This window comes from Anser cygnoides, chromosome 16 (assembly GCF_040182565.1).
Source record: "Anser cygnoides isolate HZ-2024a breed goose chromosome 16, Taihu_goose_T2T_genome, whole genome shotgun sequence".
NCBI lineage: Eukaryota > Metazoa > Chordata > Aves > Anseriformes > Anatidae > Anser > Anser cygnoides.
Window position 1 is genome coordinate 10,513,075 of NC_089888.1, and position 22,491 is coordinate 10,535,565.

General features: G+C 49.6%; 1 protein-coding gene across 1 annotated transcript in view; it reads right to left on the reverse strand.

Annotated features, from left to right (window-relative positions):
• RIMS4 (regulating synaptic membrane exocytosis 4) overlaps positions 1 to 21,524 on the reverse strand; it is a 56,715-nt gene extending 35,191 nt beyond the window's left edge. Inside the window, exon 1 of the mRNA XM_048072569.2 lies at positions 21,197 to 21,524. Coding sequence (XP_047928526.1) covers positions 21,197 to 21,293 — 97 coding nt within the window. The 5' untranslated portion in view covers positions 21,294 to 21,524. The remainder of the gene's footprint in view (positions 1 to 21,196) is intronic.
• Positions 21,525 to 22,491: the final 967 nt, after the last annotated feature.

Here is a 22,491-nt window from a genome sequence, read left to right on the forward strand (position 1 = left end):
CAGCAATGTGCATCTCTGTTTGGTGGGAGGGAATGTTTTAACGTAAAGAAAAAGCCTTTGGTGGGAACTTCTTCACCAGGCAGCTCCTGGCCACGCACAGCAAGGAGCTGGAGGTCAGCAGAGGACACCGCGCATTACCCTTGCTAGCGAAGCACCCGTGTCACAACCCGCTTGCTTTTGAGACCTGCATTTCACTTGTACATGTGTATTCTCACACTTAAGCGGAGGCTGGGCTGATGTAAAAAGGCCTTGGGATTTCTCAAGGTGGGTACCTGGCCGCATAACCCCTTTTCCCCCAAAGCTGCCTTCGGAGCACCCCGTACAGGGACCACGCTGGTGACCCGCGTCCATCTGCTTGTGTGCCAGAAGCGACCTGTGCCAGGACAGAGCTGCAACCTTCTTGCTTATTTCAGCTAACGTGAAACCGAACCTCAGGCACATCAGAAAATGAGCTTCGGAGAGAGACCCCAGGTCCCAGCCCATGCAGTCCCTGACCACGAGTGAGAATTTTGGAGCGAGCTCGGAGCGAAGCAGCATCGTCCTCTCCTCTCCTCCCTCTCCTGCCACCGGTTCAGCGCTCGGTTTCCCTGGCAACAAAAAAGAGCATCACCACAGCCTTCTCCCTCGCAAACGGCATACAAAAATGTGTCATTTTTTTCTGCTGGTGTCTTTTATCGCTAGGGAATAAGCCTGAACTCAGAACTCACCACTCAGCAAAGATGGAAATAGATCTCCATTATTTCTATTTAAAATTTAAGTACCTTCGGAGCCTTTAAGCTTGTCCAGAGATAGGTAGCGAGTAAGGGATTTTAATTCATTATGTTAGAAAAAACCTTGCTGAAGTTCACCTTTAAAGATAAATTATACAATCTGACGAGTTTGGGGAAAAAAATGCAGCTCATAAATTTAAAATCTGTATTGTAGATTCTGTTAATATTCTCTTTTGAAAAGCATTAGAAATGAAGATTACAGATTTAATAATGTAACACAGGGGAGGAATTATCCTCCTCCCCACATAAAAAGGCAATTTGTTCTTGCCTATAAATTGACTTTCTATTACTGTCATTAAACCAGCATAACGTGCTAAAATTAAAGGCTGCCCCACCGCAGCCCTGTGGCAACCCACGGCCCAGAATCTCTCATCCCAATGATTCAGGGCATCGGGATGAGAGAGGGGCAGCGGACTCTGCTCGCTGCCAAGTGCCATCTCCTCGCCACGGGACACTGTGGCACTGCTGGGCATTAACAAGGGACTGAAAAGCAACTGGGCTAAACTAATAGGGGGGAATAAAATTCAGGAGCAGAGGAAGATGCTGGGCCTGTGCCCTGAATCATAGGATCATTAAGGTCGGAAAAGCCCTCCAAGATCACCTGGCCCAACCGTCCCCCTATCACCACCATCACCCACTAGCCCACGGCCCTAAGCACCACGTCCAGCCTTCCCTTGAACACCCCCAGGGATGGTGACTCCACCACTTCCCTGTGCAACCCGTCCCAGTGCCTGACCGCTCTTTCTGAGAAGAAATGTCTCCTCATTTCCAACCTGAGCCTCCCCTGGCACAACTTGAGGCCCTTCCCTCTAGTCCTATCACTGGTTGCCAGTCACCATCTGTGCCCAGCCCACCAGGACCCTGTTCCCGCGCAGAGCACCAGCTCCTCACCCCTCAGCACGCTGAGCGTGCCTGGACCACTGGGATGCTGCAACAACCACGTGAGGACTTACCGAGCAGCACCAGGATTACAACCTATGCTCAGTGGTTTCCTCAAACAGGCAACTACATGCAAACAGCACCACTGAAAGAATGGTAAAAACATACTGTCGTGTCTTCGCTGTCCTGTGTCCCATGGCTCTTCCGCTGTCTGTAAGATACTGATGGGTTGTGACACATCTCAGTAATAAAAGAAACCTCTTTGTCACTTCTTAGCATCAGCACCACCCCTCCCTTCAGCCTTGTACTTGTACTGTACCTACCCAGCTGCACATCCCTTCTGTCACTTGATTTAACTAAATTGAAGAAAAAAAACCTGTTTCACCCATACTTTACACAGCAGGCAGCTGGAAAGCTTGCTCACATCTTCGTTAATTCTAGAAGAAATCTGAGCAACTAGCACTGGGGGATGAGTTTACAGCAGCTGCTGACGGTTCTTGTCATTTTTGTTCGTGAATTGCAATGAGTCTTAAAAGGAAAGAAGCTGGTATTTGGTCAAGACTGCTGCAGAGTAACATTGACCAGCACGCCCAGAAGGGGCTGTCAGCAAGCCGGCTGCCGTGCCAGGCCAGCACAGGACCTGCTAATGCATGGCTCTGACAAGACGTGCCCTCTGCTCTGTGCCAGGTCGGGTCTCACCCTGTTGGATGGCTCTCGCTGCATGCAGTCATCAGTATTTGCTTAAAACCTCCCCATTTACCCAAATGCTAATTCGAAGAAGCTCAGCGCTTGGAATAATGGCAGAAAATGAACACGAAGGGGACCTGTGATAACCAAAGAACCCATTTGCGAGTCTGACACGCGCACAGCAGCACTGTGCAGTCTCCCCCAAACCCAGGTTTCTGTCTCCCCGCTGCAGCAGTTACTAGGTCATACGCGTGCATACGGTTGGAGGTCCGTGCCTTGCCCTTGGCCTACTTTGGAGAAAGGCATTGTATTTCACTTCTGCTCCGACTACCTGCTTCAATCAGAGTAAGCTGTAAGGCATTTGATTTTGAAGCAAATCAAAATTTCAGCTCTCTGGATCCATAAATGACTATGGTGCATCCTCCTGGCACCCTGCGTCCTCAGAGCGTCCTTCTGTTGTATCCTTTTTCCTCAGAAATCCCATTTTACCAAGCACGACTTGGCCCTTTGAAAGTTACGCAAAATTTGACTTTTTCATATATTTTCTACTAGAGATATGTGACTTTCTCCACTGCATTTTACTGCAGTGGACCTTTAAAACAGCTTCCCCTTCCAACAGTCCCCAGTCCTTTGCACAGCTGCCTAATGAATTCAGAGTGTGACATTTTGTTTTTCACACTGAGGTACGAGAGAAGCTGTAAAGCATCGCTGTGAGATGAACCAGAAAACACAGGAGGCAGCAAGCCCTTCCCACCAGCCAGCCCCAATGCCCTCAGCTGCACCCCCTGTACCTTTCAAGTCTCAGCTTGTACTCAACCAACCAACAAACTTCACTAAACAAACCAATGTCAGCTTCGTGGAGTACATAAAAGCCTCTGTAAACAACAGGGTTTCACAAACCCCAAGTAAATTCTCTTCTTATTTTTGATACTCCACTTCCTACCCCTACCTGGCTACTTGGACGCTTTGGTCATGAAGCAGTTCCAGGATCCCAGTGGATGTAAATCCTAGAAAGACTTTCCAGAGCAGTGCAAAAACTCCTCTGATGTCACCCACACAGGAGGCTACAAATTGGCACCAGTATTTGTCAACGCTTTGTTTTGATCTTTTGGCAAACAAATCCACCCTCTGAAATGTTTGCAGGAAGCAAAGATAAAAAGCAGTAATGAATAAAGACCAAAGAAGTTTGAAGGGCTTATTTTTACCAAGTAATCAATACCTTCTGGCAGCCTTTCTCCAGCTCTAATAATACCAGCGAGGACAGTAACCCTTGGCAGTTTTTGTTCACCGCTCTACAAACATTATCTTATTAAGCATCACAATCTACTCCTGGGAAGGAAAAAGAAAAAAGGAAAGCATGAGCTGAAGTTCTTCTACGACGAGAGAAGGTAAAAAGAGGATGAGTGTTGCAAGAGAGAGATAGCGAGTGCCAAAACGAGGTTAGAGCTGAGGAGCTCCAGTTTTTGCATGCCCATTCTACTAACCACGTCGTCCCTCTGGGACCAGCTAGAGGGAAAGGGTTTATTGTTCACACAAAACGTGCTCACATTTGCAATCTGTGCTCAGCACAACCCTTGGTTTTACTTTGCTGCGATACAGCATTAGGACGGCTGCCCAAGCCAACGCATTAATAAATCAAAGTGACAATAAGGCAGTTGGAGGGAGATAAATTATTGAGCTCGAAGCAATTTAATGCTTAAAGACTAAACTGCAAAAGATGGGAGCTGCTGAACATGGAGTCTGATTTTCCTCAGGACAGCTTTACTGATATACTTAGGCTGCCAGTCCAGCGAAAATCTGGAAGAGGAAACACTGCATCTTATCTCTTCATTGAAACATGGCAAGTGATGACATCAGTTTCATCTAAGAAGCAGTATCTCTTCGCAATCACTGAGTTCCTTCATACGGCTGTTGCTGTTTCCCACCTTCACTCCGCTGAAGCCAAGAGGCGGATGATGGGTAGCTGACAGTAACCTATTTACAGGTCTCTTCTCCATCTGAACTCAATTTATATGACTAGTGCTGCGTAAGAGTCTTCTGAGATTCCTTACATGCAGGATGGTCCTTGGGATCTATTCTTCTCCTTTCACAGCTGGCTATTCCCAGTAACTCCCACTGCAACGCATCCAAGGAGAGAACTGAACTCTTCTAAATCCTACCTGCCATAACCAAACACATCCTGCACAGCCTGTTATATTACAATGGAAAGATTTTCCTATTGAAAGCACTATAAATAAAACAGCAGTTGCATTAAATTCAATAAATTCACACACACACACCCCTTTGTGTTTAACAAACACAGAACCATATTCAAGGATCCCAATTATAAAGCAAATGGGTAATATAAATCCATTTCTCATACAGTCCCTCGTCCCACAGGGACAGAACATGTTTCATATTGATGCATTTTATACAGATGGTTTTATCTTTGAAGAGTAACAGATTCCTAATATACACCTTTAATGCCAAGTTTACCAACAAGATGAAAGTCACTGCAGACATTTTGTTGAGAGCTAATTATTTACAGCCATTACAGCCTATTTACGCCTCACACCCCAGGCCTCAGACTTGGGGGAAGGTGTCTACAGCCTCCAGAAGACTTGTGGGATTCCTTGCTAGGGTCAACGAGAAGGGCTCACAGCCATCTCCCTAAAATCTCATCCGCTTCAGGAAGGTTTGTGCCAGCTGCCTGCACGCAAAAAGACCTAAGAAACTTGTAACAATTATATTTCACGAGTTATGGCCAACGCTGTTGTCATAAAAAAGCAGCAAGAGGAAAAATGTTACTCTTGACAGTAATGAGATTTTGCTTAAAAAAAGAAGAAAACCATAGAAACGGTTTCTGCCAATGCTGAGCATCTTCCCAGTGAGGAACAGAGAGCAGATGCCCTACATAGCTTCCTGCCTTCTAAGAAGCACATGCACCACAAACCAAAGGTTAAAGAATATGATCAGCAAATTTTCTTCACGATAGCCAAAACTGGGCACTCAGCCCACTCAGTTACTTTCAAAGTTTCCCTACCTTGCAGTTCTGCTTTAATGTTCCTAATGGAAAAATTAGGTCAGCTACGAATCTCTGGTCAGCATCTCAGTATTATGGGTCGGCACTCTGAACTTCTGTTGGCTTTTGGAGGTTCGATACAAATCTTGACCTTTAAAACATAACGATACGGCTTCGGGCCTCCAGCCATTCTCAGATCTGTTCTTCTGTGTCTTAAAGAAAACAGTTTGAAGGGAAAGACAATGTCAGCAAGGACTCTAAAACAGTAGAGAGGTGAGACAGACAGGTGCTACGGCAAAAAAGAACATCCATATTTTGCTCAGTCAACAATGCTAAATATACACAGGAGTTCAGTGCCTCCTTGAAAATCAGGATTAAGAAATAATGACAAAAAAAAAAACAGAGACAAAATCCAGCCCCAGATCAGGAGGTATGTTCAGACGTGACAAAGGCAGCATGAGGACAGAGAGTTAGAACGAGGTACTCCAAGTTCCCTCCGGTCAGCCCGAGTAACTCCTAGGTGCTCCTCCAACCACTGTGGAAGCTGCACCTCCTCCAGGCTCTTTTTGCACACACAGAACAGTTTCGTAGCACACAGAAACACGGTTCCAGTACAGACGTTCTTCCTTTAGTCCCACAAAAAGCCACCAGTTGACTCCATGACTCCAGGCAGTTTTGATACGGCCACCTGTACCAAGGCTCACAACGGGAATAAACCACCTCAGCGTTTCAGTGGGCACCTGAAAGCCCACCTTCAGTGGGCTTTGGTGGTGATCTGCAATATTAGAGGAGGAAGATGGATTTCAGGTCATCAGCTCAACCTGGAAAGGGCCCCGGGGTGCTCACCTCGACCTAAGCCAATGTCTAAGACCTAAGCCATGTCTAACCCCGGAGTCAGCATGTGTCGATGCAAACCCACTTCTGGAGTCTTCTGAACAAAGTATTTTCTATTACTTTGGGGCAGCCATTACAGAGTCACAATATTTAGTCAACCTTTTACTTCTACAGTCATTAATCATGCACCATTTAACTACTGGTTTGTCATTTACTCTCCTAATCCTTTTCAAATCCTTCTGCTTATTTTCACATCTTTTTTCAATCCCGTTCTGTGCGTCTCACTAATTACACTCCTTCGCTGTCATAGGCTGCTTCAACACAGACACGTTGAGCCCAAGGTGGTTCGATCGCTTGCTGGGTTACGTGTCCAATGAAGATTTGCCACTGCAACATTTAAAACAAAATGACGTCACTGGAAGATCACAAAATATCTGGACAGCTACTTAGCACTCTATAGAAGGAAGGGTGAGGGGCCTTTTGGTGGTGTGCTTGAAGACGATGTTTCTAACCCTGCAAGGGACAATGAGAAAAATTGCCTACGGTTTCCATCTTTTTTAAATAAATGTGTTCCCTGGCTTTTCAAAGGGCCGTTGTTTGCCATTTCATTGCGTCCCGAGGCAGCCACCCCTGCTGGTCTCGGGAGACTCGCAGCCTCTGAAAGAGGGCAGGGGAGGCCAGCCTACAAGTCGGAGGTCAGCAAAAGCCAGGATGCATCCAAGTGACAGATGTCAAATACGGGTGGTAGACGGATGAGACAGGCATCGCCTTAAAATTTAAACCCAACTGAATTATTCATGGTGAGAAGGAAGAGAAGAGGCAATGCGATGTATATAATAGACAGAAGAAACTGAGGGAAGTGGATGACTGACTGCCGTGAGGACCAGCGGACTGGTTTTCAGAGGTACCCAGAGTTTTAGAAAGACCACCCAAAATGGATGTATGGCTCCACAGATTTACTACCAGAGACATTTTTGGATGTCACTGCAGGTCCCAGCAAGAGTCTGACCGTGTAACTCGACATCCACATGCCCTCTGGACTCTCAGTTTTCATTTCCCTTCCGAAGTGAGTCTTGACCTTTCCTGCCAGTGATGCAAACGTTAAGACAGCGCATACGGAATGCGGAAAGGCTGCAGAGTAACGGCTTCATTCAGCCCGGGACAGCTAACGAAGGCTGGTGAGGATCAGTTACACGCCACCATCGCTAGCTACTAACTCAGCATCTCCAAAAAAAGACGGGAGGAAGCACTCAGCACTCCCACCTCCCCCGGAAAATCTCGGAGGTGGCTAGCAGCCCACACCGAGGAAAACGTGCGGAGCTCAAAGGGGAGCTGAACTCAAACAGCTTCGTTCAGCTTGCAGAGCATCGCTGACACACAGCTTTCAGAACAACACTTCCAGCTGAAACCCCAGCATTCAACAACAACCCACGACGGCTTACCGACTGCCTCCCAAAACAACGGCCTGCCCCGTTCAGGAGGTTGTTGGACAGCTTCCACTTGCCAAGAAAAACGCTGTGGCCGCAAGTGCCAAGCATACTCGTGTGTAACCCTACTAGATCAGCAGTTTGGAATTAATTTAGGAGCGTGGATCAGTCCTCAAACATTTTTTTGCCATCAGTAAGACCTACTGAAAGTGCTAAAGAGGAATTATTATGCGTAACACCTGCAAGAACTTGCTGTAAACACATTTGGCAGTACCAGGAGGTTCCTTTATGGCATAATCCATTTTTATATACACCTAATATTTTCAGGTTTTCAAACGATTGTCAGTGTGTTTGTAGAGACTGTTAATGAAACTCATTGCTAAATGCAGTTACGATTCTGTAGCTATTAATACAACGTGACATCAGTTATGTCAGCTTCCGAGTGAATCACAGTCGCAAACTTGTAGGTGTTCGATAGCTGGTTGTCAAGTTGAAATAGAACATTGTTAAATATAATCCAAGTCTGTCCTAGTTTTTCAGCTCTTTTCCTCTTTGTGCGCTGCAGCCTTAGTGGACTGAACACCTGCAGTTCTGAAGAGATAAGCACAGGAAAATTAAGGGAAAAAACACATCGACTGTTAGACCACTTAGATCAGCAAGTTTTAAAATGTTTGCTTTTGACTGCAATTTCATCTCAAATCTGAGAACTGTAAGAGCTTACGAGAACAGGTCAATGAATCTTTTACAATGCCTAAACCTTGCAAGATGCACTCATATCAAGATGTTAAGCTTTCTTTTTTTCCTTACAAACTGAAATAAAAGGCTGAGAATCTTTGCTATCATAGATATTTAGCATTAGAGCAGGCAAAATCCAGCTTTCAAACCATTTACTGGGGCAAAATACTGCTCGAACCAACATTACTGACACCTGCAGAAGACTTTTGTATCGGTCAGCCCGTACAAAATAACTTTCGTAACAGAACAGACAGAAGCCTGGGAAATTATTCATGAGCATTTTGATCAATTAAACTTTTTCAGCCCATCACGATGTCACCCCTCCAGGATTCACTTTCCTCCACCGCCTGCCTCCCGACCATTTCTTGTGCGGTTAATATCCTGTACAGCTGATCTCTGGAAGCCCAGTCTTTGGACGCCAGGGGCAGGTGCTGAGGGAAATAAACAGTTTTAGAGATTTCAGGAAATTAAGCAGAATTGTGGCCCGAAAGAAGACTTCCTGATTTGCCACAGTCAGTCTGTCCTACAAGCTCGCTGTCTCTCTGCAGCAGATGGTTGCAGCGAACAGACTGTGAAAACGGTGTCAAGTACACCAACTAAAACGGACTGTGGATAATTTGCCTGGTATTATTCCTACAGCAGCAAGGCAAACTTTACCTCAACCAATCATACAATATTTCATTGGTCTCTCTAGTAGGTAAACTAGGCAGCACAGAGTCAAAAATAGAAAACAGTGAAATAGGACCAACACGATGCCATGTTAGGGGCACCTGGCCTGGGCTGGGTCTTGGGAAAACTGAGTTTAGGATTTAAAAAAAAAAAAAAAAAAGCCTGTTGTCCCAGAGCAGTAAGAATGTTTCTCCAGACACAGAGCAGACAGGCTCACAAGAACAGATTTACTTGTGATGCTAGCCAGAAGTTAGAAATTCAGTGGAAACAGATGAAAAACAAGTTTATAGAAAGATAGCTCAAGTCTCTGGCATTGCTCAAGAAGAGGAAACCCTGTGCCAAACGGGAGAGCTGAGAATTGCTATTGTGAAACAGTCCAGAAGAGGGTCCTGAGGAACAGACACGATGAAAAGTCAAGCTCTTCCCTTATTTTCAACTGGTGCTTTCTCATGTCTTCCATTTATCCTCGCATTCCCTTCAAGTGAAGTCCTTCAGACCAGACGGTGAAGCCACAAGCCTGAGTTTTATCATACGTGACCCCTTTATGCAACAGCACCACATGAGGCTTGCTGTGCGCTCACGTGGTGCTGGTTTGATCATCCATACCTGACGCATTTCAGGAAGACAAGCCACCAGTTAAATGACTCTCTTTACCCATGCAATTTTCAGAAGCAGCACGTGCACGATAATAAAACCAAGACCACTGTACTGCTCTTCCAAAGGACCGAGCAGAAGTGGAAAATATCAGTGGTGGAATGGCCATGGGCTGCCATACAGAAAGCATCTTCAGCTTGCTCCTTGCCAAGTCTCTAGCTTATCAATAAAACATTGGGAACAGCTTTCTCGGTGTCAAGGGAAAGGAGCCAACAAACATGTGTTGTCTGCACAGCGAAAAAACCCACGATGCTAATTTTGGAAAACATCACCTGGTGGAAACGTGTAAATACAGAAAGGAAAGGGGAAGAAACAGACGGGAAATACTGAGAACCCTAGCGGGACTCTGCTACTGCAGAAGTAGCAGCAGGAACTGAAGTATTTATAGGCAGGCCAAAACCATGGAGCCTCTACCCAAAGACCTGAGGCTGTTGTCCAAAGGTGGCCCCACGGCCAGCAGCGCCTGGAGCAGCCGATGGATTGCGTGCACGATTGGAGGGCAGCAGGCAGCCGAAGGGATCGAGCCCACGTGTGGCCAGGTCATTACACCCATCGAGTGATCCTGGAGCCCCAAACAAGGAGCTGCAGGTAGGAGCAGGTGGCTGGGGTGCCAGGAGCAAGGCAGATCTTCCAGCGAGCTGCCGACGGCGGGGAGAGTGCTGCTTCTCCAGTGCTGCGGAAAGCAAGGGCAGACGCTTTTAAGCTGAATTACGCAGGAATCGCTACGTGGAAAGCAGGAATACCTGCCTCACTGAAGGCACCTGAAAGGGCAGGGAGCGCACCTCTTCCACCCTCAGCCCCATCCCTCCAGCAGCCGCTCACAGATCCCGTGGGATCAGTGCCACAGCGCTCCTGACGGCCCCAGATGGAGGAGGAAGGCACAGCGATGCCAGCACGCACCGACACCGCGGTGCAGGAGCGGGTGTCATGGGATGCTCACGTTACCATGGAAATGTCCTCGTACCGCGTAACATTTTGACACTGTCTGTTTTCCGAGAGGCAGCGAGGACGTGGCAGCCTGCAAAGCCTGCACGAAGGGGCTGTCAGAGCTTTGCCACGGGTGTCCCCGCAGCCTGCGGCCCCTTCGGAGCGCCCGGGTGCTGGGTTTTGACCAACCTGGCAGCTCTGCTTTTGAAAACACACAAGGAAGCTTTTAATGAAACCAGCTCCATAAATCACTGATTTAATGTGTACTGTCTGCCAGGCCGGGCGCTGGCCTGCACACCCACTTTGGGCATTTCTTGCCCCGGTTTCCAGCCCAGCGTTTTCAGTGCCCCTCCATCAGCCTGTTCCCATCCCAGCGAGTGTGCTCCTCCGCTCGCTGGCTCAAACTCGAGGCGGCAGAGCTTCAGCCTCACGCTTGCAGGACTGCTGCTGATTTTCACAACGGCTGCAGGCAGACACGGCCCTAAATCCCATTCATTTTCAATAAAAACTGGAGACCAAAACTCGCAGGCACTTCTGCCCAACTTTCCACATTTAATATTTAAAACAAGCACACACATTGGTTGTCAAAACCACGATCCTTGGCAGAAAGCTTGTTTTTATCTTGAGCCACATCAAGTAATACTACCTAGCCTGTTCCATCTAATTACATAGAAATAAAAATCCCAAATCCAGAGGGGATGAATCTGTGGGCTGTGACTCACAAGGCAGATGTACAGGGATCAGCCAGCTCAGGTACAAAACCGTGTGCTCCCTGACAATCAGGTACCAAAATCACCACTGGCCAAAGGGGAAACGTAACACTGGGCTGTGACAGCAATTCATCCTGGTCGTGGGGTTTTTGTTTTGTTGAGGTGGGGAGCAGTGGACAACTGTCAAACCTCAAAAGTTAGAGTGAATCGCTACCTACCTTTACCGTCAGATTAATTCAAAAACCCCTGTGAAGGTAAAAGGGCCCTGCAGAACTGCTGCAGGGCAACTGCCTCGATCCCCTGGGCCACCAGTGAGACCTCGTATGGGCTACCAGGGCTTCGGCCAGCGGGACGGCGACACGTGCTGGACACCAGAGAGCTACTGGGTCGTATTTGCCATGATGCGGCTCTCCAGGAACGAACCAGCTACAACAGCTGGAAGTCGGACAAGCACGAAAAAGAGGAAAAGCCTTCTCGTTTATTTTCCTGCCAATGCGATTAAAAGCAAAATATGGATATAAAGCAGCAACATTTAATTTTTGAATCAAATTTTCCTTTTTACTAGTGCTGCGATGCCATGCATCAAATACAAGAAAGGAAAGGTAAATAGTAGAAATAAAAGTAAAAAAAAACCGGCCACCCACACAATCATTCCAAGATGCTGAGAAGTGCTAAATGAGGAGCTGGATTTCCAACAAAAAAAAAAAAAAAAGAAAAACACGTTAATCTTCTTAGACATCTTGGCTGCAACACAATTAACATGTTTCCCATCCCCGTGGCAGGACGCATTTCCTGCTAGCTGTAAATACACGCGGTATCGGTGGGCAGCTGGCGGGAGTCCCGCAGCCCTGGAAGCAGGTCTGACCCCGCAAACGCTGAGCTCTTACACCTCAGAGGATGGTGAGATCCAGAGAGGGACAAAATCACACGTGCCGTGGGGCGGGAGACTGCAGCCTCTGAAATCTGACCTGCTGCTGAGCGACCTCACAGTCCCAACGGGTTTGCAGGGATGGTGCAGTTCACCTGTGGATCCTCAGTTACAGATCTCTGCTGCTCAGGCTGCCAAAACCATCCGAAACGGTGCGGTGCGCCCAGAGCCGGGAGGACAAAGCACCCTGTTACAGCCATGCACCCACCCCCAAATCCCAACATCCCCGCAGCACAGGTCTGGGTGAACACCAGATACGGGATGTGGGCTGGTACCGATGGGATCAGATAGGTCACCCCACAAATCAGTAAGAGAAGACTCAGCAAAGGCACCAAGCAGTAGCTTCCGAACGCAGAAAGAAATTAAACGCACAAAGGCCAAAGAGGGAATGAGCAGCCAGGCAGCAATCCTGCAAAGAACAATCTGGAAAGTGACAAGGATCGCATCCGAAATGCGAGTCAGGAAGAGGGATGCTCCTGCAAATGCTGTGTGTTTATAGGAACGTCGTACCCAAAGCGTGGGAGACGACTGCTCTCTGCTAGCAGCCGGTCAGAGCTCAGCCAGAGCACTGTCCGCGACGCTCCTCGAGCAGGAGCCTGCACCCGGCAACGAGGGCACGGCAGTGCTGGAAAGCTGCTCTGTGCAAAGAATTAAATCAGGCTTGTCTAGTGTAAAACGCAAAAGGCTGAAAAAGGAGGGAGAGGGATGAGAGAGAGCGACTGTGGCGATGACGGTCACCTCCTGACGTAGGGTTATCAGCACGGGGAAGAGGAGTGAAGCGTTCCTCTAAAGCCAGAAGCGATCGACTGTTTCCCACGTCACTGGGAGCAAGACAACAGTAACTCGCTTAACTTCCATGAAGATTTAGGTTGAATTTTTAGGGAAAACTGTCCTTCTAATTAGAAATTTCAGCAGGAAGATGACAGTGAGCTGGGGTGCTGACAAGTGACTTCTCAAGGACACCTCCCACCCCTGCGTTTCTCGGAGTAAGGACACGCAGACATCCGCAAGAACTCCTCTTAGTCATAAAACAGTTCTAACAAAAATGTGAGATTCACCTCTGTACACGCTGTACTCTCCAAATTGTTGAGCACTTGAACATTTTAACTGGCTTCTGCAAGACTGTGCGAGTTCTGTGTGTGTTGGAAGAAGGTGATATAACGCTAATGGCATGAAGCTGAAACCCATTAACTGCCACGGGGATTTAACTGTGGCTAGATTTGGTTAAAAAACGGGGCTGCTGAGCTCTGCTTTATTCCTCTGTGAAGTTCAGCTGGCTCAGGGCTTCCCAGTCCTTTTATGCATGCTGCTTTGCAAAAGAAAAAGCTAAAGATAAAGCTTAAAAGCTGATCCAAGACAAGCATAGTTTGGTAGCAAAAGCAGAGCGTGCCTCATTTGTGCGTGCCGTCAGCAGGTGATCAAAGCACTGGCACCTGCTGAGGCCTCGCTCGTGTTGCACGATCCCTGCCCTGACATCCCCATAGAGTGCAGCTTTCACAGCCTGTTCCAGAAGCCAAAACTGAGCTCCTGAGAGGAGCATTACTGGGGTACAGGGACATTCAGATCGCACCGAGCAGCTCTGCAGAGGACTAGAAATCCTTGCTCCAACACGCCGGCCGTGCTTCGAGACAGGTGGCTGTGGGAACGAGCAGGAGCGGAGAAGATGGGAGGCCCGAGAAGCCCACGTAAGGCAGGTCTCACTGCCCCACTAACTGTGTTAGCAACTTACAGAGCATCCCTAAATTAAAACACTCATGTTTCTAATCTGAGGCACTCAAATATGAGCAGACAGGGCTTCAAAAAATAATCGCACAGATAAATTATTTCTCAAAACAGCTACTCCAATCAAACGTACTTATTCCCCCACACAAAGCAGGTTCATACATTCTGTCAAACAGAAACGCTGAAGCAAAACACTTACAGCACTTCCCAGCTTGTTCTGATGTAGGAACCTGACGGAGTAAAGACTATTTTCTTTAGCCTGGAGAACAGAGTGCTTTTGAATTAATAAATGTTGCATTAGAATTAATTTCACATGAAATAGAAGCAGGAAGGAAACAGTTTCTCCTAGACAGAAAGCTTTCCAGGGACACACTTCTCTATCTGCAGCAAATTGACAGCAAAACACGGGGAAGAGATATGCTTCCCCTGTGGCTGGCGGAGATCACGCAGCAGCAGCCCTCCGCAACTCCTGCACACGTGGCTGGCGAGCACCAGTGTCCTCGCAGCACCCAAAAGGTGATGTACGTCCGGCCAGGCGCAGGCACCTTCGAGGGGAGCAGCGCTGTGCTTTCCACGACTGCAAGCGCTACGGGGACGGCTCGGTGACACCACCGGGAGCCCTTGACCTCACCCACGTCCCCTCTCCCCTGTAAATCCACAACAACTGGATGGCCAATAAGGAAATGTCCGCGGAGCACGAGGCACAGTGCCCGAGATCCTGGGCAAAGCTTTGCTGGCCGCAGAGCCCGAGGGCAGCAGCGCCAGCCGGCCTCACGTCCCTGCTGCACGCACAAGGGCCGTGCTCCTGCGGGCTGAGCAGCCTGAGCCGCAGGGAGAGAGCCGCTTGTCCAAGCACAGACATGTCCTTGGGCACCCAGCGCGCTCTGTGGGAACCCTGCGGGAGTTCTGTGGGTAGAGGGAAAACGAGGAAAAGGTTTCAAGCCCCTCGCTCCTAGAATCAACTCTTTCACGTGGCTCTCGCTCCCTTCTGGCCTCGAAGACGAAAAAACCCTTCTCGTGTATCTGCAGCCCTCCACGGCACACCGGTCACACAGCAGGCAGCAGATCCACAGGACCAAGAGTTCAGTGCAGTGTCTTTAGCGCACAGGTGCAGGAACAGCACAACCCAGCAAGCTCCGCGCCAACCCGAGGTCTGCAGTGCAAGTCAGTCACCGCATGTACGATCCGGATCAAGTCCCGACAGGGCGTGAGACCGGCAGGCTCTGCAGGCATTAGCCACGGCACCTCTGCCGTTGGTTCGCTCCGTACCCCTTCCTTTGATGGAAGAGCGATTTGACAGCAGCTCCTCTAAAATCATTCTTATTTTTCAATTTTAATCCCTTTGTAAAACAAGCCTCTGCTCACCCAGAGCCAGAACGTGCCCAGCTGGGAGAAAGGCACTCCTTCCAACCAACAGGACGACCTGCGGCCAACGTACACCCCACGGAGAGGGAAAAGCCGCGGCTTTCACTGCCTCCCGCACAAGAGAGCCGGCGAGGTTCGTAGCAGGGACCAGGCCACAAGCAAACGCCCTCCACACCTGGTTATTCCAAGGCTGATTCGGATTTGTCCTGCAGCATCCTCTGGGTAACGCATTGCCAGATGAGCCCCAGATTTTAGGTTTTTGCAGGGTTTCGGGGATGAACTATCATCTCATTTGTAAAAGGTTAACAGGAAAAATACTTAACATCCCAGCTGTGCAAATAATTTCCCTTGTCCTCTGCGTGAATGTGGTTACCTACCTAACAAATAATTAACAAAACTGGTGTTGGGGTACCCTGCAAACCTCTTAACTTCTTTTGGATGAAGCAAAAGCAGACCACAAGGACTTAACAATTTCAATACATATATATTTAAAAAAAAAGAGTTAGGCTTGAATCATCATTTTCTTTAAACATGTGCACCCCAATCCAGCACAGTGCTGCCACTGAGCAATATCCATGGCAACTTGAAAACCTACATAGGGGATCTCTCTATTTAATAACTTTATGGCTCTTTAATGTTTAAAATTATAGAGAAGTTAAATGTTTAAAATTAGAGAATTTCAACAGATACAACCCAGACAAAAGAGTTTTCTAAACTAACCTACAAGCCCACAACTAGCCCATTGTCCCAGCCCAGTATTAAACGTTTATCAACCCACCAAATTAATATTTCACATAGCTGCTCTTCACAGCAATTGATCGTAGCGCAGCGCATCTGCCAGTACTCGATAGCGTGTGAAAGCAGCAGCCGAGGCTGAATTTTATCTCGAGCTCAACTCTTTTCTGAACAAGCAGCTGACACGAGGAAGGCTTACTGTCAGTATCTAGGAGACATTTTGACTTTGGAAACCATTTTCTCTCTGCCAGACACTTGGCTCCAGCTGGCTGAGGCACGATCTCATCCTGCCGTCTCGCGGCCGTGGTCCACCAAGCTGGGCGGGCACCGTGCTGGGGCGCTGACCTGCTGGACTCCGACGTGTCCTTTGCAGCTGCACCATGGCTTCTGCTGGCTCCTCATCAAAGCCTCTTTGCTCTCCGTGCTTTCATGGGTGTACGAGCCCTGTAACTCACATGCAGATGCTCAGGGATGCCTGGACTTCAGGGCAGCTGTATCCGCAACACGACCCGTGGTTACAGGCTCCCAAACACCCAAACCTGTCTCTCTGTCAGGGCACACCTTAGATGCCTGCTACCAGTGCAAACAGGTTTCCTTCCCAAGGTAGGCAGGACTCAGGATGGAAGAGGAAGGAGCTGGTGCATGCCTGCCTCTCACCCCTCAGTCCCAGCACAGCTGGAGCAGGCACCCAGGCATGAGAAGTGCTCCTGGGTCCTGAGATTCACGCACAGCGTCTTAAGGAACCCCGAGGTCCAGCTCTGATAGCACGCAGGACGACAATGCCGCTCCTCACAGAGACACTGCAGCACGTGCAGGTTCCACAGACCGCAGAGCAGGCTACCCTTACTTCAGTGACCTTTAGCCCCTCCCTACCTGTGTGTCTTCAGGTGCAGTCCGTGTCCTGTACAGTGCACAGGGTCCTGTCTGGAAGCTCCCCCCTCCTCAGAGCCAAGGACTGTTCCTGGATTCCCACCAGGCCCCCCCTTACACCGACTGCCCCCACCGTACAACCACCTCCCCTCTCCTGCCCGAAGCCCGCGGGGTTTTGCAGGTACAGCTCCAAGTCATCGCTATTGCTCTCTACCAAATCCTCGCTTTCTGCTCTGCTTTAACGAATTTCCCCAAACTCCACGCCCCACAGCTGGGACGTGCAGGCTCTCCACAGTGCCAGCAAGCAGAGGGTTCAGCAGAACATCCCCAGCCTCGGTCCTGGCCTGTGCCAAGACCTCTCGTGGTGGATTTCCAGCGCCCCACTCCACACTACTCAGGGTTTCGATTGCAACCTGCACGCAGAGCTCGCGAGCTGTGTACCAGGCAGGTTCCCACAGCCATCGCAAATCCTCGACAGACTATTTTTAACCCACGTGCACTTGCCACTTGGCAGTTCAGGCCCTTCTGACATGCTGCCACCAGCACAGCAAATTGCTGATTCCAGCCAGGAGCAAGAAAAAGAGTGAGGCAGATCCTTCACACAACCGAGATTTGTGCTCAGACAGTTAGAAACATGCACGGGTTTAAGGCTTGCATTTCTAGAAAAGTGTGCACAGAGTGCAAGCAGAGTGACGTTTAACGTGCTGGAGATGGACAGCAGGCAAAGCAAGTCAGGAGAGGGCCCTGGGATGGCAGGCAGGCTCTCAAAGCCCAGCAGGGCAGAGGAATAACCCCCAGGACAAGTGCAACCAAGGCAAACAAACCTGCTTTGTAGGGAGAGGCATGTAACCGTTCGGATACTTATGCTTAATTTTTTTTTTTAAACCTCTTTTTAGTCTACTACTCCGTAAGGGAAAAATTAGCAGAGTTCAGGATAGGCATTTGCATAAGTTAAACCAACACCTAAGCAGATAATAACCTCAGTTTCAGAATCCTTAACTTCCGCTGACATTGATGGGGACCTTCGTGGAGCAAAGACAGCAGCACTCAGCCAGCAGGAAGTACAGCAACATTACCATGCCGAGATCAAGAGTTATTAACCTAGAGTCCTTACACTATTGAGTGCAGACAGTAATTTCTGTTATTTCAAAGCCCCACTGCAGCTTACCGGTGAACAGAGCTCCGTGTTTGCTCAGAGTATCCTCTTTGTGTAAGCAGCTGAGGAATGAACAGGGTATTACAACACAGAGCAAATTTCAGTGCCACTCCACATCCATCTCGTTGGTGAGACAGGCACGTGATCTTATTTGCCACGGCACACATCTGAGGCTCCGCCACCCCCTCCCTATGGGGTGATTAGCTCTGGAAGCATTCAAAAAATCCACTTTCCCACTCCAGGTCCTTCACTGCCATCATTGTCCTGTGTATACTCAACTCCTGCCTCTGTGCACCGTGATAAAAGCAGCATCATCTGCATCCACTTCGCTGCTGAGAAATCAGTTTTCTCACATCATCACCGGTTTTGAGGCAAGCAGAAGAGAAGATGAAAACAGCCTTCTCTTCTACTGCCTGAAAGATGGTCAGTAATGAACAAAAGGGCCAATACAGAGAAGGAAACGTAAAAACGTAAAAAGTAAAAGCATTTTTCAAAAGCAGATCCATTTTTCAAGAGAAAAAGCGGAACATCCTAGAACCCACAGATGTTACCAGCACTGGCCAAACCTAGCTAGCTGTTTCCATGTCACCGTACCTCTCAGCATGGGCTCTCCTGAAAAATCTCCTTCTAATCCCTTTAATCTGACCCACCTGTAGTAACTCAAATGAAACAACTCAAAAATTGTCCTTGTTTGTAGATTTGAGTTCTCATTAGTTCCCAAACACCTCTTTTCAGAAGGGGTGGCGTGGCCATCTATCAGCTCCTCGTCTTTTTCCGTAGGATGAGTATTCTCCTAAAGATGTGCTTCTCAGCTTCAGACAAAATGGATGATGTGCCTGTTTGAAATAAGATTGTTTACTTTGCCAATGCTCGTGGGATCAATTTACTTATTCTTTTTGCTGCCATCTCCTGTGGAGAACATCTTGCCAAATGCAACATTCACCTCCCTGAATGAGCTATCAAGATTTTTTTTAAATTTTTTTTTTTTTGACAAAAATCACATTGCAACTCAAACTGGTCAGAATCTCACTCTATGCACGGGTATGAAAATTACAGAATCTTGTCTGGCACAATTTCATCATTTCTTTTATCATTTCCTTTTCATGACATTTACTTCCTTGAAAAAAAAAATACAGGCTTCTGGTTTTAACACACACAAAAATACAAAGCAGCACACATTCATTCTTACTGGTTGCTCATGTGTGTCTGAATACACATTCAGAGGCACAAAATACAGAAACAACGCTGCAACATCCCCAGTGTGCTGCACATCACCCCAAACAGCTTTACTGATGAGGCTAACTCAGGCAGGCAAGATCCTCTAATAAGCTGCTGAAGAATGAGGTCTTAATTGTAGATTTATTTAATTCAGAGACGAGCACTTGTGCTGTATAAAGACAGCCTATTAGCATTCATGCATGAGCATTCAGTAAGCGTGAATAGATAAATACAATTGTGGGCAAAACCATTTTTCTAAGCACTGGAACAGGAAGTATTCACTTAAACCGTCACCCAGCACCGAGCAAAGGGGCTGGACAGCAGGGAACGAAATGCTGCTCGGGGCTTCGCGTCGGGTGCTTGTACTCCAGCATGTCTCACCATCAATCATTTCTGAAGCAACAGCGCCAAGACTTCCCAAAGCTCCCGTTATCGTCATGCATGCTCCCCGGCATTCACACCAAATATGAAGTGAAAATAAATCAAGAGCAAAATGTAGAGGATAACATTAAAATAAATATATATCCACTGGAGGATACAATCTTCTGCCTGCTGCCTGGCATCCTTGCATGATGCTGATGACAATCATAAGTTAATCACACAGATGATGAATTTATTCTTACGTCAATTCCTTTAGAAACAACAATGTTAAAGGTGCAGCAGTGCTGATTTGCCCATGTATTCCTGCTGGCATCTGCACATCCTGGGATGAGCTACCAGACAAAGGAGCACGCCGGCATTTTGAGGGATGCAACCATGACAGTCCATGCTAAAACACGCCTTAGTTACCAACTTTCATTATTTGCTGCTCAGATTCATGTATGGGTTCGGTCTCTGGCACAGCATGTACTGTGAAAAACATCATTCATTTATGAGTGAGCTGCTGGGGATGGATAAAGTGCATACATCCACTGCATCCACTGCTTTGTGTCCTCGCTACCCACGCAGCTGCTGTGCTGCCCTCCACTCCCAGCACCTTCTCCAGCACCCAGTGCCCTTCCTTTCCCATTCAATCCAATTTCTTTCCTGCTTTTCCTTACCCAACAGCCCTCTTTTTGAAGCTCGGTCTCATTTTCTGGACGCTGCCAACTCTTTGAGGCCAGAAACATCTTTACAAAGCAGGCAAAAATCACTGCGCCCACTCTGAAAGGCTTTCGGACTTATTTCGTGATCTACTTCACTCTCGTTTAAATGGATTTATTCCCCCGCTCCCCAGCCCTGAAAGCGGCAGGGTGTGCTGTGCGAGGGACCCCTCAGAACCACCAGCCTGAGGGTTGGCCGCACGCAGCCCCGCGGCGCGATGCCCGGCAGCAAACCCACCTCCTCCCTGCGCGCCGACCCCACCGCTCCGCGCAGGAGGCAGCCAGCACCAGGCGGCCGACGCTGAAGCCTCTCTTTGGCGAATGTACCCCGATTTCGATACCGACCGGGGGAGAGAGCACGTTTCATCGCCACGAAACACCTTCCCTCCTAACCTCCGCGGGCACACGCTCCCCGACGCGTACCGGTGGGCATCCCAACGCCAGGCACACCGTGGGTGCTGGACCACCTCTGGGCAGCCGTTCCTCGTCATGATGTAGACCACAAAAGGGGACCACAGACGGGGACCGCTGACACCCCCAGCCCTCAGCTTGGGCCAGGGCGAGCGCCAGCCCCCCGCAGTCCCCAGTTCTCCTGCCAGCCCCCACCACAGCCCTCAACCCCCCGGAGCGCAGCCGCCCCCCGCTACCTGCTTCCAGCACACCGGTGGCCGGGCAGACACCGTCCCCTCGCCCACCCCGGCCCCCTCCCCAGCCCCTTTAGGGTCTGTCCCCCGCACCCCGTCCTCCCACAGGGGCTCCCCCCCGTCCTCACTGCACCCCCATCTACCCACCCAGCCCCGGCCCCACAACGCTCCCTCTCCCCCTACCCGCGTCCTCCTCGTCGAAGCTGTTCATGCAGGGGAAATAAATGGCCAGGGCCTCGAAGGAGGCGGAGAGGCTGAGGCGGCTCTGCGACCGCTCCATGAAGAGCCCGGAGCCGGGGGCACCGCCGGGGGCTTCCCCCGCCGCCGCCGCCGCCGCCGCCGGTGGCTTGGCCAGCTTGGCCGCGCCATTCTTCACTCGGAGCACGGCCCGCGGCGTCTTGGCTGCGGCAGGGGCCTCGGCGAGGCGGTGCGGGGCGGTGCGGGGCGGTGCGGAGCCGAGCCGTGCGGTGCGGAGCGGAGCCGAGCGGTGCGGAGCCACCTGCTGCCGCCCGGCGCTGTCGGCGCCGCCCCGCTCCGGGGCCGCGGCCCCGCCTCGCGCCCGGCACCGGCGCCGCCAATGGCGGCCCTGAGGGGAGGGAAGGGAGGGGAAGGGAAGGGGATGGCGGGGCCGAGCCGTGCCCGCCGCCCTCCGGCTGTGCTGCAGACCCCGGCCCCTCCGCTTCGTGAGGGGAGCCCCGGGACCGGCCTCGCCTTAGCGCGGTAAAGGGGGTGCCGCCATTGTGGTCTGGTGCCCGTCCCCCTCATAGAAAAATAAACACAAAAGTTAAGACTTTGAGGAGATTTTTCTCACAAAGGTGGTCCCAAGGGTGGTCGTCACACAGAGCCCTACCGCCTCTGGCTGCCCCGTAGATGTTTCTGGTTTTACTGAACATTTGCTGGCAGGTTGTGCGAGGCACGATGTGGGGATGGAGGAGGTGAACGACACCAGGAGCTGCCCCGTTCCCCAGCTCTCTGCCATAAACGGCTCGGGGAGCCATTTCCCTGTGCTCTGCAGAGTTTTAGAACATGGGGTGGGCAGATCGTTCCCAGGAGCTCCGTGCCAGAGAGAGAACGGCCATGAGAAGACCTGGGGAGGCTGGCAGGTCCCCCAGAGGAGGTGGACACACCTCGCTCTTAGCGTGTTCCAAACATTGAGACAGAGAATGACATTCGTGGTTCCTGCAGAATAAAGGCCCAGCAGCAACAGGAAAATCCATACCTTTTTCTTCTGAAACATTTCTTTTCAGAAATAGTTGCTTCAGAAGAAAACCCCTGAGAAGAGGTTTCACTCATTACCTATTTCAGAAGGCCCTCTGTGGCCATGGAGAAGTCTGTACCCAGCCCGGCCGTGGTGGCATTTTATGCCATGCGTTGAACTTCCTTGCCTTTCTTCCTCCCCCATCCCGCAGGCCATAGGGCATCGTCATCGCCATTCATCAGCAAAAGTCTTCTTTCCCCCAGATACTTCTCTTCGGGTA